At 44.4% G+C, this 16,397-nt stretch overlaps 1 protein-coding gene across 1 annotated transcript in view; it reads right to left on the minus strand.

The window, feature by feature from the left end:
• Window positions 1-13,978, minus strand: part of LOC107120501 (granzyme A-like) — a 43,363-nt gene extending 29,385 nt beyond the window's left edge. The window contains exons 1-6 of the mRNA XM_015423217.1: window positions 13,909-13,978; window positions 9,616-9,760; window positions 7,752-7,893; window positions 5,632-5,904; window positions 4,276-4,428; window positions 2,241-2,251 (exon numbers count right to left, since the gene is read on the minus strand). Of these exons, the coding sequence (XP_015278703.1) occupies window positions 2,241-2,251; window positions 4,276-4,428; window positions 5,632-5,904; window positions 7,752-7,893; window positions 9,616-9,760; window positions 13,909-13,969 (785 nt within the window). The 5' untranslated portion in view covers window positions 13,970-13,978. The remainder of the gene's footprint in view (window positions 1-2,240; window positions 2,252-4,275; window positions 4,429-5,631; window positions 5,905-7,751; window positions 7,894-9,615; window positions 9,761-13,908) is intronic.
• Between the last annotated feature and the right edge of the window lie 2,419 nt (window positions 13,979-16,397).

The raw sequence follows: 16,397 nt of genomic DNA on the forward strand, positions 1-16,397 counted from the left end.
TTTCCAGTGTGCATCAAGCTGTACGTTTTCTTGGATTTTTTTCTTGGCTTGTTTTGCAAAAACAAAAACCATGCAATAACTTTTATTAGGGCCAACCAAAAACAACATGCAACAATGCACAAGCTTTTGATGCCTCCAGAACTCTTAATCAGGCTGGACATTAAAAGGGATGGGGAGAGAAAAACATTGTTCCAGAATGCGATCTTCAGGCTTCTTCTCAGAATCTTGCATAGAGTGTCTAGCAGGTTTGCGTAGATAAAATGGTGCTGGGAAGAACTGTAGTCAGGGTACACCTGTGGCTGTCTGGGAGGAAGCAAAAAAATGGCAGCCTCCCCCTGAAAATATTAACAACAGTGGTAGATCAAAAGTTTCTGTACTGTCAAATGGAACTCAGAGTTCCTTTAAAAGGTTGAGAGCAGAGGAAATATACAGTAGTCATTACATGAATAAATCTAGAACTTAATTTCAGATGATAGACTAGGCAAAAGGAAGCCTGCATAATATGACAAGTAACAAGGGTCAAGAAATGGCAGTAGGATCAGTGAGACTCAGGCACGAACCCCTGACCTTTGGCTAGTCATTCTTTCTCAGCCTAACCTTCCTCACAGAGTTGTTATGGGACAAAATGAAGAAACACATAACACTGTACATCAGCCTGATCTCCTTGAAAGAAGGGTGGGATTTACAGCTTCCTGTGACAGCTGTCTTTGCTTAATTAACAAACAAACAAACAAACCCCTCAGCATCCTGGGCACCTCTACATTACTTCTGAGGAAAGCCTGGAAATGACATAGGGTAGCTCTAGGAATTACTGGAAACTCTATGACTTTTCTGATGATTCCTAGAGCTACCCTACATCACTTCCAGAAATGACATAGCCGTGAACATGATGTTGTGACACCTCTATGTCTCTGCCCCCAACCCACTTGGTGGTTGCCAGACACAGCCTGGCAACCCTGGACTGGGATTAAATATACTAAATAAAAAACTACCAAATATAAGCAATCATAATGAGGCATTATTGCAAAATTGTAGTTTCATTTCCAACAGGTAGTAATTCTGGATTAGCCAGAGCAATGGCACTCAGTCTATGATTCACAGACAGCCACATTCACGTTTACCATCAACTAATGATCCACATGATTATTGTATCCAATGTATACCACCTGAAACACACACACATATAATAAGGTAAATGTTAATAATTATATATATAACTAAAAGCTTTTAAATTGCTAAAGTACCTCTGAGCATGTTGGGATGTCTCTCCTCACTAGCACTGAAACCTCAGTCAGCCCTTGTGCACCTGGAATGAGGGAAGAGCTTCCCTTTCTGCCTTCTCTATCTCTCCTCAGCATGGTGGTGGCTTGGGGGGTAGGGAGCCTTGCTGGGCCTCACGCAGCTGCCTTACTGCCCTCTTCCACTGTTGCTGGCTCCTGGCCTCCCCGCCAAACCTGACAAGGTGACTCCATGTTGCCAACCTCCAGGTGGGGCTGAGATTCTACAAAACTTACAGCCAACCTTGGTAACATAGAAGCCTGGAATACCCCTTACAAAACAACTTAAATCAAAATCACTGTTAAAGCCCCTGGGGCCAATGTGCCAAACCTTTTCTCTTGCCACAGCTATGTTTTATAAACATAAGCACCTTATTTTGCTGCAAATAAGACTGTAAACTTAAAGTTACTTTCCTTATGTTATTGCTCAGAACAATGGAGTGTTGATAGGAAGGATCCTGAGATGATTTCTGATAAGTGGTGGGATAAATGTTTCTTGGGTATAATCTTGTTTATGTTGTGGAAGACTTTCACAGTTAGAGTTCATTAGTTGTTGTAGATTATCTGGGCTGTATGGCCATGGTCTTGGCAGTGTAGGACCTGAACTTTCGCCAGCATCAGTGACTGGCATCCTCAGAGGTATAATACAGAAAGATAGAGTACTCTCTGTGTCAAGGTGAGAAGAAAAATGCTAGGCAGGTAATTTAGATCTACTCAGGAAGGTGGGGCAGGGCTTGGCAACCCTGCAAGGAAGATATTAATTCATAGTGTGCATTACAGGTGCTGTGGCCTGGTAATGGAACACGAGTTTAAAGTTGCGTGATGAGCATCTTTTTTTTTCAATCCTGCCAATGTATCTCTGTGACTGTATGTATAACCTCTTTTGGAGATAATGTCAAAAGTCTAAACTTGAAGCCCTCTGTGAATGGGAGGCCTGGGCTAAATGGCCTTCTTATCTCTCACCTTGATAGGCCCTGGGGAAAACTCAAATGAAATTTCACACTACCTCTCAAAAAGGGGCAGATTCTATGGAGGTCAATGGAGTTTAGGTGCCTCTAGCATTCTCCAGATTCTAGGATTGCCAAACTCCAGGTGGCACCTGGAGACCTCCCACTATTACAAATGATGTCCAGATGACTGCAATCGGTTCCTCTGGAGAAAATGGTTACTTTGGAGGGTGGACTCTATGGAATTATGCAAACAGGCAGGTTTTACCTCAGAACTCTGAACTACACAGTTGACCAATGGGGGGAGCAAGGAAGCAGCAGCCTTCCAGGCACATGGAAAACAATTTAGGGAACATGTTTTGCCTCCCTTTTACCCCCTTAGGGGTCGTGTTTCTCAGAAATCTCTTTGTGGGGGCTTGACATCATGGTAGGAATGCACTTCCCTTATTTTGGGTTTCTTGGTGCAGGGGTTTTGCCTGGGCATTGAATTAGGGGGGAAGGCATACCCCCCCTTTTTTTTTTACAAAATTGCCTCTCATTTATGTTACATTTAAAAAGTGGGACATAACTACGTATTCAAAACATTCGAGCAATCAGATATTAGTTCATATGAACTAATTTTCTTGAACCCACATTGTGAGAACTTAAACAACCTAATAAAGGAAACCAGTTTTCTACAAATTTGGGGTACATTTCCATTGTGGGTGGGAGTTTGGCTAAGCTGGGCCAGCAGCACCGCTAAGGTGATTCTGCTGGTGCGGCATCCCTGATGGATTAAAGTGCCTTGGCCCTGCTCCTACACCTGACAGGGGGATTATGTTTAAAGGCATCAGGGAGGCTGGGCGAATCCTGCTGAGCAAACCTCCCTGTCAACTGTAAGCAGGGGAGGGGGGAGGAGTATTAGAAGCCACTGTGGAGGCGGGGCTGGCAGGATCACTAAGGCATTACTGCTGGGGCGGGCTCCCTCATGGCTACAAGCACCCTGCAACCTCTGCTGTGCCTGACAGACAACTGCCTGTTAGGTGTAGGAGGTGGGGGCAGTGTGTTGGAAGCCATCAGAGAGGCTGGGCCAGCAGCACTACTACACCACACAGGGGGTGGTTGGCCATTCCTGATTTCCTCAACTGTTGTTAGCTCTGTGCAGTCTCCTGTAACTGTTTTTTTTACCTCAGAACGCTGAGCTCTGCAGCTGACCAATCAGAGAATGGGTGATGCAAGGAGGCAGCAGCCTGGCAGCCACATAGGAATACCCCTTTTGACCCTCTTAGGGGTTAAATTTCTAAAAATCCCTTCTGAGTGAGCATTTACGCCATGGTAGTAGCGCTCTCCCTGAATTTCGTGTTTCTAGGTCCAGGGGTTTGTCCTGGGCATTGATGTTATGGTGAGGGGACTTTCTTTTATATATATAGATGGAATTAACTTGAGTCTGTACATGTAATACTGGATTGTCATCTAATGGACAATTTGCATTTATACATATAAGGCTTTATACATATAAGGTTTTATTGTGTATAACTTAAAAAACCGTTGAAATGGAAGACAAAAAAAAGTTCATCTTGCATTGAGACTGTTCACCTCTCTAGTCTAGAATTTTCAGTCTAATCCTGAGTAAATAAGGATTCATGGTGGAATTCTTCTTGCAAGATTTTAATGAGACACACTCTCACATATATTTTCTTGTGCATCTATGAACACAGAATGTAGTTGTAACACCTGAAACAGTAGCTAATGAGATGAAAATAAATCACTGAACAAAATTTGAGTCCAGTGGCACCTTTAAGACAACAAAGTTTTATTTAAAGTGTAAGCTTTCGTGTGCAAATGTCTGAAGAATTGTGCTTTGCACATGAAAGTTTACACTTCGAATTATAATTTGTTGGTCTTAAAGGGGCCACTGGGCTCAAACTTTGTTCTGCTGCTTCAGACTAACATGGCTACCCACCTGAATAAATCACTGAACAAACTTCAAAAAAGTGGTACATTAATTGATACTGAGAGAGCAAAGCATTAATGCATATCGAGAGAGTCCATCCAGTAACCTACCGAGGTCACCAGAATACGATTTTCTTAATCCAATCAAGATTGTCCCTTGTGAGACGAGTATAGACACCTGGGAACTGGGGATCACCACATCTTCCCTCTCGTCCAAAAGAAGTGATGCCTCTTTGTATTCCCCCACATATCAAAGGGCCACCAGAGTCACCCTGGGGGAAAGAGAGATGCTTGACATTATCATCCACTAAAGATGAAAGGCAGCCTCCTTTGGTCAGACTGGTACAAGGAAAGTTAGAAAAATTAAGCTGCTGTTATTGATGCACATTTGGGTACATAAGAACATAAAGAGAAGCCAATGTTGGATCAGGCCAATGGCCCATCCAGTTCAACACTCTGTCACACAGTGGCCAAAAATACCAGGTGCTATCAGGAAGTCCAGCAGTGGGGGGGGGGGGTAGTTGGAAAGAAGAAGAAGAGAAGAGATCGGATTTATACCCCGCCCTTCACTACCCAAAGGTGTCTCATAGCGGCTTACAACTTTCCCTTCCCTTCCCCACAACAGACACCCTGTGAGGTAGGTGGGGCTGAGAGAACTCTTGACAGAAACTGCTCTTTTTCAAGAACAGCTGTGCCAGAGTTATGGCTTGCCCATGGTCATCCAGCCAGGTGCAAGTGGAGGAGTGGGGAATCAAACCCTGTTCTCCCAGATTAGAGTCCGCGCACTTAACCACTACACCAAAATGTTTTTTACACAGTCAGAAGCCATGTCTATTACCTCCTTCCACTCTGCCATGCTTTGCCAGTTTGGTGCCCCAAGTGGCTGCTTGGGTTGTTTGAAAGCACACCCCACAATAATCACATGCACATACAACAATACACTCGATTGCATAAATGGATTTATCACCTGATTGCATAAACTAGCATTGATGGTTGTTACTGATATGCATGGACGGCCCAGACTAGCCCAATCTCATCAGCTCTAGGAAGCTAAGCAGCATCAGCCCTGGTTAGTACTTGGGTGGGAAAACACCAGGAAATCCAGGGTGGCTACATAGAGGCAGGCAATGGCAAACCACTTCTGAATGTCTCTTGCCTTGAAAACTCAATTAGGTAGCTATAAAATAAGCTGCGACTTGATGGCACTTTCCACCACCCCACCATCACCACTGATAGGCAGGTCTTGATGCAGACCCAGCAATGTAAGCAGAAGTCCAAATGGCAATTGTACTGCCAGCTGGGAATTTATGGACACAGAAGCTGTTGCAAGTATTGCTGCTCTACAAAATAATACCTTCCATCTTAACCGGTGTTTCCCCCCTTTGTTTCAGACTTAATTAATACATGTTTAACACAAGCTTTAGACTAATACTTAACCTATCAGAAAACAGGATTGGTAAACCAAATGCTCTTACGTTACAGGTATCGTTCCTTTGGTTGTTGTCACCGCCAGCACACACCATGTTCTCTGTTACAACAGGTTGGGAGTTATAGTGGTTTCTGTCATTGCAGGTGTGTCTGTCCACAACAGCAACATTAACTTCTCTCAGCGTATCAGATATCTGCCCTGTATTTTCAGTAATTCCCCATCCGGTCACCAGACACTGCGTGCCCGCTCTGACATCTTCATAAGTACTGGGAAGCCGAATGGTCTGAACGTACCGATTGAGCTCTGCTTTTCTATTTAGCTGAAGAAATTATAAAGAATAAGAATGTTTGTCTGTAAACAAAGGACAGTTCCAGCTATGACTGCTTATACACTAACTTTTCTATATAATGTAACACGTTTTCTGGAATGGACCTCATTCATTCACACAGTTGTTACTGCCAAAGCAGTATTGAGGCCTAATCAGAGGTCCTGTTTCTTTAAATTTTGCTCCTTCCCTCTAGTAGTGTTTGGTGTACAGCTTAATCTGATACATTCTGTTTGCTTACACTGGACATGTTATTTCACCAGCCTTTTGTAACTTTTTGAGAAAGTCAACAAACACGGAGATAACAGTGACCTGGTAGACATTACATATTTGGAGTTTCCAAAGGCCTTTTGACAAGGTACCTCACCAAAGATTCTTAAATAAGCTTGGCAATAACAAGATAAGAGGATAGATCCTTTATGGATTAAAAACTGGTTAAATGATCGGGAACAAAAAGTAGGAACACATGGACAGTTCTTGCAACATAAGAAAATAAACAGTAGGGTCCACAAAGTGTAATGTAGCCAGTACTGACCACGTGGCCGACTGGGGCTCCACGTGGTCAAACGAAACCTTTGAGCTTCGCTCCAGGAAACAATGGACTCAGCGGATCCTAGCCCGCACCTATCCAAGGGTTAGGTTCCCGGCCGAGCCTATGGAACTCTCGGCCACTGTAAATAGCCTATTGCAGTGTGGGGGGGTGTTTTGGATGGTGGTTTCACTGGGAATATAAGCCGGCCTGCGAGCCGGCTAAAGTTGTCTTGTTCCTGCTTAATAAACTTTATAAGCTGAATCACTGAGCTGTCTGAGGACTTTTCACAAAGCATTGGTATCTGGGGCTGCTGCTGCTCTTTTACTTGTTTATAAATGGCTTGGAATGCGGGGTGAGTAGTATAGTGTGCAGGTCTGCAGATGACACAAAATTATTCAGCACGGTAAAAATCAAGAACTGTGTGAAGACTGTGAAGAACACCAGGAGGATCTCCACAAACTGAGTGAGTGGGCAACAATGTGGCAAATGTTCAATGCACATTGGAACAAAAGAATCCCAACTTCAAGGATAGGCTGATGGGGTGTGAACATCTCAGTGAAAGTGTCACCCCAGTGTGCTGCACCATTGACAAAGGGAAACTTTATGTTAGGGTTTATTAGGAAAGGGATTGAAAATACGACAGCTGATATTATGATGCCCCTGTATAGATCTATGGTGCAGCCTAATTTGGAATACCATGTGCAGTTCTGGTCATCAAATCTCAAAAAGGACATTGAAGAGTTAGAAAAAGTTGGAGTTGGAGCATCTTTCCTGAGAGAAAAGGCTGAAGAGTCTGGGACTTTTCATTTTAGAAGAGACAACTAAGAGGGGGATATGATAGAGGTTTATACAATTAGTCATGGGGTAGAGAGAGAGAGAGCATTGAGAGAACATTTTCTCTGTCTTCCCAAATACTAGAACTTGAGGGCATCCAATGTAGTTGATGGGCAGTAGATTCAGGACAGACAAAAGGAAATGTTATTTTTCTATGCAACACATGATTAAAATGTGAAATTTGCTGCCAGAGGATGTAGTGATGCCTGGCAAAGACAGCTTTAAAGGGGGATTGTATTAATGGGAGTGGGTCCTAAGTCTCCAGTTTGGGTTTTTTTGGAATAACAGGGGGCTGCTGGGTGGAGATGGAAAGGAAAATGTGGGGAGATCCACTTCTGTCAGTTTCTTGCATTCATGGTTTGTATTTATCACCCTCATTTTAATGGTGTTCACTCACATCACCTTTTAAGTAGAAAACATCCTACACAACTGAGAAAAAAACCTCATAGATAAAATATTTTGCTGTTCAGTTTACCTGCAAAATCATGATGTCATTTTCCTTGGTTATCTGATCATATTTTGGGTGAACGTACACATTAGTAATGTGAAAGTTTTGTTTTTCTCTCCCAGGTTTAGACAGTGAATGAACACCAAGGACTACTTCGTCTCCCTTGCCTCTGAAAAGATAAAAATTGGATACATCTGAAGAGTCAGTGCATATTCAGTAAAGTTCGTTTCCAGCCTGGGTTGGTATTCTATATGTGACAAATTCCTCACATTGATACTTGGCTTTGTAGCTGGGCTGTTAACTTTTTGTGTGCCCAGCTAAATCACACTGGACATGTATATTTATACCCCAAAATGTAACGATTGCCAAGAGGTATTTCATGAGTTCCAGGGTGTGAAAGGATTTGGGACAGGAAAGATACAACATATTCCATTCATGGCGGAGATACAGTGACCAGTGGCTTATTGTCTCTGTCTGCCTGTGCATTTGACAAACAAAAGACCTGGCATCTGGTCAGGAGAAGATGGTTGAGGCAACAGCTTAGGTTTGTCCATCCTTTGTCTTTATGGACTGAGCAGAGAAGAGCGAGGGATGTCTCCATGCAGCTTGCATGGAGGATGTCTGACCGTGCAGCTGGCCTGGTGGGCTTCACTTGGCCTATGTTTTCCCAGCTAAAATATGGTTCTCCTAGCCTCCCAGCAAAAGCCAGTGTTTGAGCCAAGCCTGGCTTTATGAGGGCACTGCTTGTGGAAGTTAAGAGGTTTTGGGGCGTCTTTCTCTCTCAGGAAAAACCACTCAGTCCCCAGGCACTGGGTCTGTGCTGCTGGTTACACTACCTGAAACCAAAGGCACAGGAAAGCATCCAGTATATATCTTCTGACACACAGACTTCAGAATCAAGCTTTAAACAGATAGTATGGCCTCATGTCCACAGATGCCAGCTACAATCAGAAAGATGATTGTTTTATAGACCTAACCCACTGATCAAAGAAGAAAATTCAAGAAGTGATGCTACGGATAACCTGAATCACACCAGATACTGTGTTTCAAACATCTGTTAATGCAAAGCTCATTTAACACTTTGGCCCAATATATGACTCTGGTTTGAATACAATAACAATCAAGGGTACTAGGGGTTTGAACTTTATTTGAAATTTAAATTTCAGGCAACATCTCCCTCTCAGGAAGGGCAATTTGCCTTTCACTATTCAGAATGATACTTTCTAAAATCAATCGCCCTTCCTGCACCATCAAAGGTTTTCAGATTCCCATTCACTTGTAGGTTGGGTTCACTATCCTATCACAGCCTACACCTCAAAGATCACACCAATAGGGCCACAAACACACAAGCACCCAGTCACCCTATAGCCAACAGCACACCAATCATAGCCAGAATCCAAAATTCTGGATCAATAGCCGCTTCTCCCATGGGCCCAGAGGTCATTTCGGGGGAGAACGCCCGGGTGAGGTGCGGGGGGGGGGCACACGATGAAGCCCCGCCCCCTGCTTCCGGCCGCCCCGCTTCCAGCCCTCATTCAGCCAGGAGGAGGCAGGAGAAGAGGGAGGGTAAGTTGCTTCCCCCTCACCTCTCCCCACCCCTGCCTGCCTGGGGCCAGGGAGGGCCTTTGCAGGGCTTCCTCGCACTCCCAGCAGCCTTGCAGGTCCACTGCCGGGCCCCTGATGTCAGGGGGATGTGGCATATGCTAATGAGTTATGCTAATGAGTTCCCCTAGCTCTTTTTCTACGAAATGACCCCTGCATGGGCCTAAATATAAAATCAGGTGCATAAGAGGGGCTATACCAGCCCCCAAATCTTTGGAATTTTCCTAACATGGAGCTGGCAACCCTAGCCTGAACTTTGTATAAAGAAGGGAAATTTCTCCGAACTTACACATTGCAATGACCTGCTGTCAGCACCCAGTTTCTTTTGATCAAAGTTCCTCCACACTTGAGACGCTTTCCTCCAATTAAGGCAGCCATAAAGGGTCTTGAATGTCGAGCTGAATGTTCCCCTCCAATGATATCAGCACAGTGACCTTAGTAGACAAAAGCCAAGCTAACCAAGTTGCTTCATACATACTGTAATGCAGACTAATCAGTCAGGAAATGTAACTGGGAAAGAAGAAGAAGAGTTGGTTTTTATATCCCACTTTTCTCTACCCTAAGGAGTCTCAAAGCATTTTATAATCTCCTTCCCTTTCTCTCCCCATTAACAGACACCTTGTGAGCAATGTTCCCTCTAAGCTGTGGAGTCTTGTGAGCAAAAATTCTACTTTGTGAGCTGCTGGCATTAAAGTTGTGAGCGAGCCATTTGGCTGCTGCATAAATTAGTTTGCATTGGAGCCATCCTTCCTGAGCTGAGACAAAAATCTGTGAGCCGGAGGCTAAAAAACTGTGAGCTAGCTCACACTAACTCAGCTTAGAGGGAACACTGCTTGTGAGGTAGGAGGGGCTGAGAGAGTTCTGAGTGAGCTGTGACTGGCCCAAGGTCACCCAGCAGGGTTCATGTGAAGGAGTGGGAAATCAAATCTGGTTTGACAGATTAGAGTTCACTGCTCTTAATCACTATACCATGCTAGCTCTCAGGTTAGCACAGGAACATATGTTCACATAGGAAAGTATATTAAGAAGTTACTAAAAGTGATTTGATGTTGCTAAAAGGCAGTATGTCACTGATTTCTTTTAGGGCCCATTTAAATTATTTGACTTTGGGAACAATATGGAGACTCCTGAAAGGAAGAAGAAGAGATTGGATTTGTACCCCACCCTTCACTCGGAGTCTCAGAGCGGCTTACAAACTCCTCTCCCTTCCCTTCCCTTCCCCTCCCCACAACACACACCCTGTGAGGTAGGTGGGGCTGAGAGAGCTCTTTCAATTACTGCCCTTTCAAGGTCAGCTCTTGTCAGAACTATACCAATGTTCACTGTGAAAAATTGATTCAAGTCCAATTACAGTCCACAAATTTGCTTCTTCTTCTTTTTGTTTCTTTATTTTACGTCATGTAGTGCTCAATGCTTCGTCAGGTCACTTTATACTTGGAGCCCATGCTCTACGTCTCCTAATCAACAGATGCTAAGAAAATACAGGATTATTTCTGAGTAGGAGATGTAGAGCATGGGCTCCAAGTATAAAGCGACCTGATGAAGCATTGAGGGAAACAGACTGTGTACCTGGGAAATCTATAGTCGCATGACAATTTGTTGGAAGCAGTGATTTTCAGTTTTGGTGACTCGAATGGCAGGCATGCTTCATCGGAGTTCCGATTAAGGCAGTCCATGATGCGGCAGATGGGAGGGGTGCTGGTTGATCCGGACCCCCCCCCCCCCCGAGTCCTTGGAAGTGACTCCCAGCCTGGCGCGTGTGCTTCTCCTGAGGCCGCAGCCAAGGAATTGAGGCTCCTCTTTGCCTGATAGGTCCTGCCACAGCGGCACCATCATGGCTCTAAGAGGCGCACACCGGACGAGCGAAGAAGTGATCAAGCGAAATTACAAAGATTTCCCTATCTCTGCAGTCGGCATGGAATGAAGTGTGAGTGCTATTTCTCTTTAACTGGTAATGCGGTTAAGTGCCCATCCAAAGCCCTGAAGCCCCAATCTGTAATGACGCAGGGGGAGGGAGTCTGCCCCCCCAACAACCTTAAACGAACTTTTAAGTGACAGAAGGGGCTACAAGCAACGGCAATTCCAAATTGAATCAAGTAAAACACAGATCTGTTTAAAGCGACTTCATAAATGAACTTTCATTGACTTTTAAAAACTTTATCTGAACTGTAAACAATGACTTCTCAGGCAGAAAAGATGGCGATGAGACCGAACTGCAAGATAAGCACATCCGGTTGCTAAACCGGAAGTAAATACTGACCTTCCCAATATGCTGGCTACAGCATTGCACCCTCTGTCGGATCAGATTACTAACCTCTATAATAACTTTGAAGCACTCCAAAAACAGTTGAAAGAGTCTAATATAAAAACAGAGGAGATGGCAAAAGCAGTGGAAAAGGTTGAAGCCAAGTCAAAAGCAATTCAACAAAAACTGGAGGTAGTGGAGAAAGAGAGGATCTCTGACAAAGATCAGCTTTTAAGACTCCAAATGGAAAAATCAACTTTTGCTCTGAGATTTCAAGGTGTTTCTGAACAGAAGGGTGAGAATCTGAAAGAAATCTTGTGAAGCATTGGCCCCAATGACAGGTTTAACAGTGGATGTACTAAAAAGTGATATGGGTATGATCTGTCAGACATATCCAGAATTCATCAAGGAAAAAAACCTGCCTGGGGAAATAATGGTGAGATTCTCAAAGAGATCTACAAGAGATGTGGTGCTCAAGGCCACAAACAGGACAACTCTAAAAATCAAGGACAAAGAAATCAGAGTCTTAAAAGACATACCATTCGAAATAAGAAGGAAGAGAAAACAATACAAAAAATTAATTAGCTTTTTGCAGAAAAACTCCACACCATACAGATGGATAATACCTGAGGGACTTGTCTTCAACTATAAAGATAAAAAATAAAAGATTGACTCTGTCTTTAAAGTGAAGGTGTTTTTGGAACTGCAACAAAGACCAGCGCATGACAAGAGACCAACAGAGGAAAAAGACTTGGAAGAAGAAGGCAGAGCCTATGGGTCGGAAACTTCGGGAACACAGCGGGCAGTAACCCAGAAGAGGACTCCGAATCTGATAAAGGGGCAGTAGCCCCAAAGCTGCTGAAGGTCCAGTGGAACTTTGATAAAAAGAAGCACAGAGGAAAGAAGCTGAAATAATATAATCAGATAAGTTTGAAAGTTAAATTGTCTAAACTGTACCTACCTGATTTAATCATACAAATACCAGTTTGTAAAGAAGCAATAATAAATAACTCCAGTCCATTAATCTTATTATAGGGGAAACTTTGTCTAAGCTAATGACTAATAATTTTTCATGATCCTTGTGTAGCTTATGTTTTAGTTTAGTGTTGTAGTGTTTTAGTGTTTGTAGCAAGAAAATAATAAAAAATATATAAAAAAAAATTGTTGGCAGCAGCAGCAGCACTGCATGACGTAAAATGAAGAAACAAAAAGAAGAAGAAGCAAATTTGTGGACTGTAATTGGACTTGAATCAATTTTTTCACAGTGAACATTGGTGGAGTGCAACCTTGGTTGAGTCACTGTGGTCCATTTGTGGCTGGAACTTGTCAGAACCACGGCTTGTCCAACGTCATCCTGCAGTTGCAAGTGGAGGAGTGGGGAATCAAACCCGGTTCTCCCAGATTAGAGTCAGCGCTCTTAACCACTACACCAGTGTGGCTGTAAAAATGTTTACAAATGTGATTTCCATATAATTCTGTCAGGCGGCATACATTCTAGCAGCAGATTTCCTGACAGACAGCAGCCCGGGTGTGGTTGACTGTGTTCACATAGTCATCTTTCCGGGATGGAGAACAAGAAACCCTTGAATTAAAGGGGACCATCCTCATGATCTCATGCTCATTCTACTACTTGTGATATTCCTCTTTTAGCTGGAAGAAAAAACATCTGTTGGGTTTAAGAGGAAACCTTAGGAGTTGCTGTGGAGGAGTGTCAATGCAGACAGTCCATCACTGCTATGGGGAAGGTAAAGGATTTCTAAATGATATGCCACCCATATTTGGGGTACCCAGAGCAGAGCCTCCAAAGACGACAGTAACAGTTGGATAGGCCCACAGGGAGTGAGCAATCATTCAGGTATTCTGGTCCCAAGCCGTATAAGGCTTTAAAGTTCAGTACCAGCACCTTGAATTGTGCCCAGAAACCGGTGTAGGGCCCCGGTCACACAGCAAAGTTGCCACGGGAGAGGTACGGATGGTGGGCAGATTATCCGGGCATGATCACACCCCAACATCTGGGAAGTGGAGCGCACCCATGGCTTACCACCGAAAATGCGTGTTAAAAAGTAGTACATCATTTATGCACCAGCGCCGAGGGAAGGACCCATGGTGTGCCGCCGGCGCGTCTGATCACATAATTGCGGATCAAACTGCACCGGGGCAATTAGCCATGCCTTCCCCCCACGATATCCAGCCCGTGTGACCGGGGCCTAGATACGGCAAGACTGGAATGCTATGGTCCCTATATCCCATTCCAGTCAACATCCTGGCTGCAGCATTCTGCAGCAACTGAAGTTTCCAAAAGCATCTACAGACTCATTAGCATAATGCAACGCTTACCTCTGTGCATTCCAAGGAAAAGAATGGCAGTGGAGAAGGACAAGACAAAGAGAAGGTCCATTGTTGCTGTTTTGTGTTCATACCCTCACTGAGGTTCCTCATATATGTGGAGAACATAGAGGAAGTAGCCTTAGAACATAAAGGAAATGGCTTTGGTTTATTCCTTTTAAGGGCATTGCTTTCACATTAAACACAAGGATGTCTCTGATTAGCTGGAAATATATATATAATTTCCGATTACAGAATGTTCTGTCATATATGAGAGAGAGAGAGAGAGAGAGAGAGAGAGAGAGAGAGAGAGAGAGAGAGAGAGATTTGACAGTGCTTCACTTTGTGTGTGCTTTGGTTGAAGTAAAAAAAAATCTTATAGCATTGGTCTATTTGAGAGTGTGATTAAAAAAAACAACTGATGGCAGGCTTTCCAGAGATTCCCCAGAATTACAACTGATCTCTAGACTGCAGAGATCACTTTCCCTGCAGAAAAGGGCTACTTTGGAGGGTGGATTTAATGGCGTTATATCCTGCTGAGCTTTCACACCTGTCCAAATCCCACCCTCCTGGGGCTCCACCCTCAAATCTCCAGGAATTTCCCCACCTGTTGTAGGCAACCCTACCCGGTCAGAACTGTTCCTGACACATAGGATATTTTGGGGTTGGTTTTTTCCCCTCACTTCCCCAGGGCGGCAGGTATGAGTTAAATATTTATTGGAAAGGATTTGACACATACGAATGAAAAGAATCTGCAACAGAGAACTGAGAGGATTGAGGAAACTTGGGTGTTTCTCACCGTTTTATAACTATAAGTTTCCACAACACAGTGTGTTTTACAGTCATGCAGTTTCTTTTTTGTTTTTTGCCCCCCTGAAGGGGTCAGTCATGCAGTTTCTTCTGCTTCAATGTCTATGGGGGTGTGGAGAAATCCCTGAGGGGCAGGCCGCCTTCTTAGCAGAGCTAGCCCACTGACTCCTCCTGCCGAGAGGTTGGCCCAGGACTGGTTCTGAGCCTGGGCACTTGCTGAGGTAGGGGAAGCAGCATGCCGCTAATCTAGATCATGCCCTCTGCCAGCCATCTTCCCCACCTTCTTCCTGTGCTGATGGCCAAACTCTACTAGTCTGGCTGATCCTTGGGCACTCTCCCTCCCTCCCTCGCGTGGGTGCGGTGCAGTTGCAGCTGGCTCTGGCTAGAAGATGGTGAGTGATCCAAGGAATAGCATTCAGCACATGGCGGTTGTGGAGCAGCCTCTTCAGCACCCTGGAGAGGTTTCAGCGGCTGCCTACCTGGCCTCTGTAACTTGCCCCAGCCTGAGAGTTCCTATCTATACCTTGTGGCTAATAGCCACAGATGGACTTCTGCTCCATATGCTTATCTAATTCCCTCTTGAAGCTGTCCATGCTTGCAGCCGCCACCACTTCCTGTGGCAGTGAATTCCATGTGTTAATCACTCTTTGGGTGAAGAAGTACTTCCTTTTATTTGTTTTAACCTGACTGCTCAGCTATTTCATTGAGTGCCCATGAGTTCTTGTATTGTGAGAAAGGGAGAAAAGTACTTCTTTCTCAACCTGCTCTATCCCATGCATAATTTTATAAACCTCGATCATGTCACCCCTCAGCTGTCGTTTCTCCAAGCTAAAGAGCCCCAAGTGTTTTAACCTTTCTTCATAGGGAAAGTGTTCCAACCCTTTGATCATTCTAGTTGCCCTTTTCTGCACTTTTTCCAATGCTATAATATCCTTTTTGAGGTGTGGTGACCAGAACTGTACACAGTACTCCAAATGAGGTCGCACCATCAGTTTATACAAGGGCATTATGATACTGGCTGATTTGTTTTCAATTCCCTTCCTAATAATCCCCAGCATAGCATTGGCCTTTTTTTATTGCAGTTGCACACTGTCTAGACATTTTCATTGAGTTATCTACTACGACTCCAAGATCTCTCTCTTGGTCAGTCTCTGCCAGTTCGGACTCTATCAACGTGTATTTATATTTAGGATTTTTGACTCCAATGTGCATCACTTTGCACTTCACCACACTGAACCCCATTTGCCACGTTGATGCCCACTCGCCCATCCTCGACAGATCCCTTTGGAGTACCTCACAATCCTCCCTGGTTCTCACCACCCTGAACAACTTTGTGTCACCCGCAAATTTAGCTACTTCACTGCTTACTCCCAAATCCAAATCTCTCCTATATTATAAAAGGGTTTTGGGTGCCAGAATTCTAAAATGCGCCCTGTTAGTGTATGGGCGGAAAAAATGCCACTCAGAAGACGCTGCCTGCGATGACTGGCTCCCTCACCGAACCTGGCCTGCCATTGGCTGGGTGGCTGGGAGGGGAGGGAGCCAGTCATCGAAAAACCGCCGAAAGCCAGCGTCTTCTGAGCGGCAATTCTTCCGCTCATAGACTAACTGGCCACATTCAGGACAGCGGCGAATGGAGCCGTTAGGCTCCGTCCGCCGGTCCTCCCCTCACCCGCCCGCACTCCAGGCAG

The sequence above is a fragment of the Gekko japonicus genome, unplaced genomic scaffold (genome assembly GCF_001447785.1).
Source record: "Gekko japonicus isolate JY-2015 unplaced genomic scaffold, Gekko_japonicus_V1.1 scaffold862, whole genome shotgun sequence".
In the NCBI taxonomy this organism is placed as follows: domain Eukaryota; kingdom Metazoa; phylum Chordata; class Lepidosauria; order Squamata; family Gekkonidae; genus Gekko; species Gekko japonicus.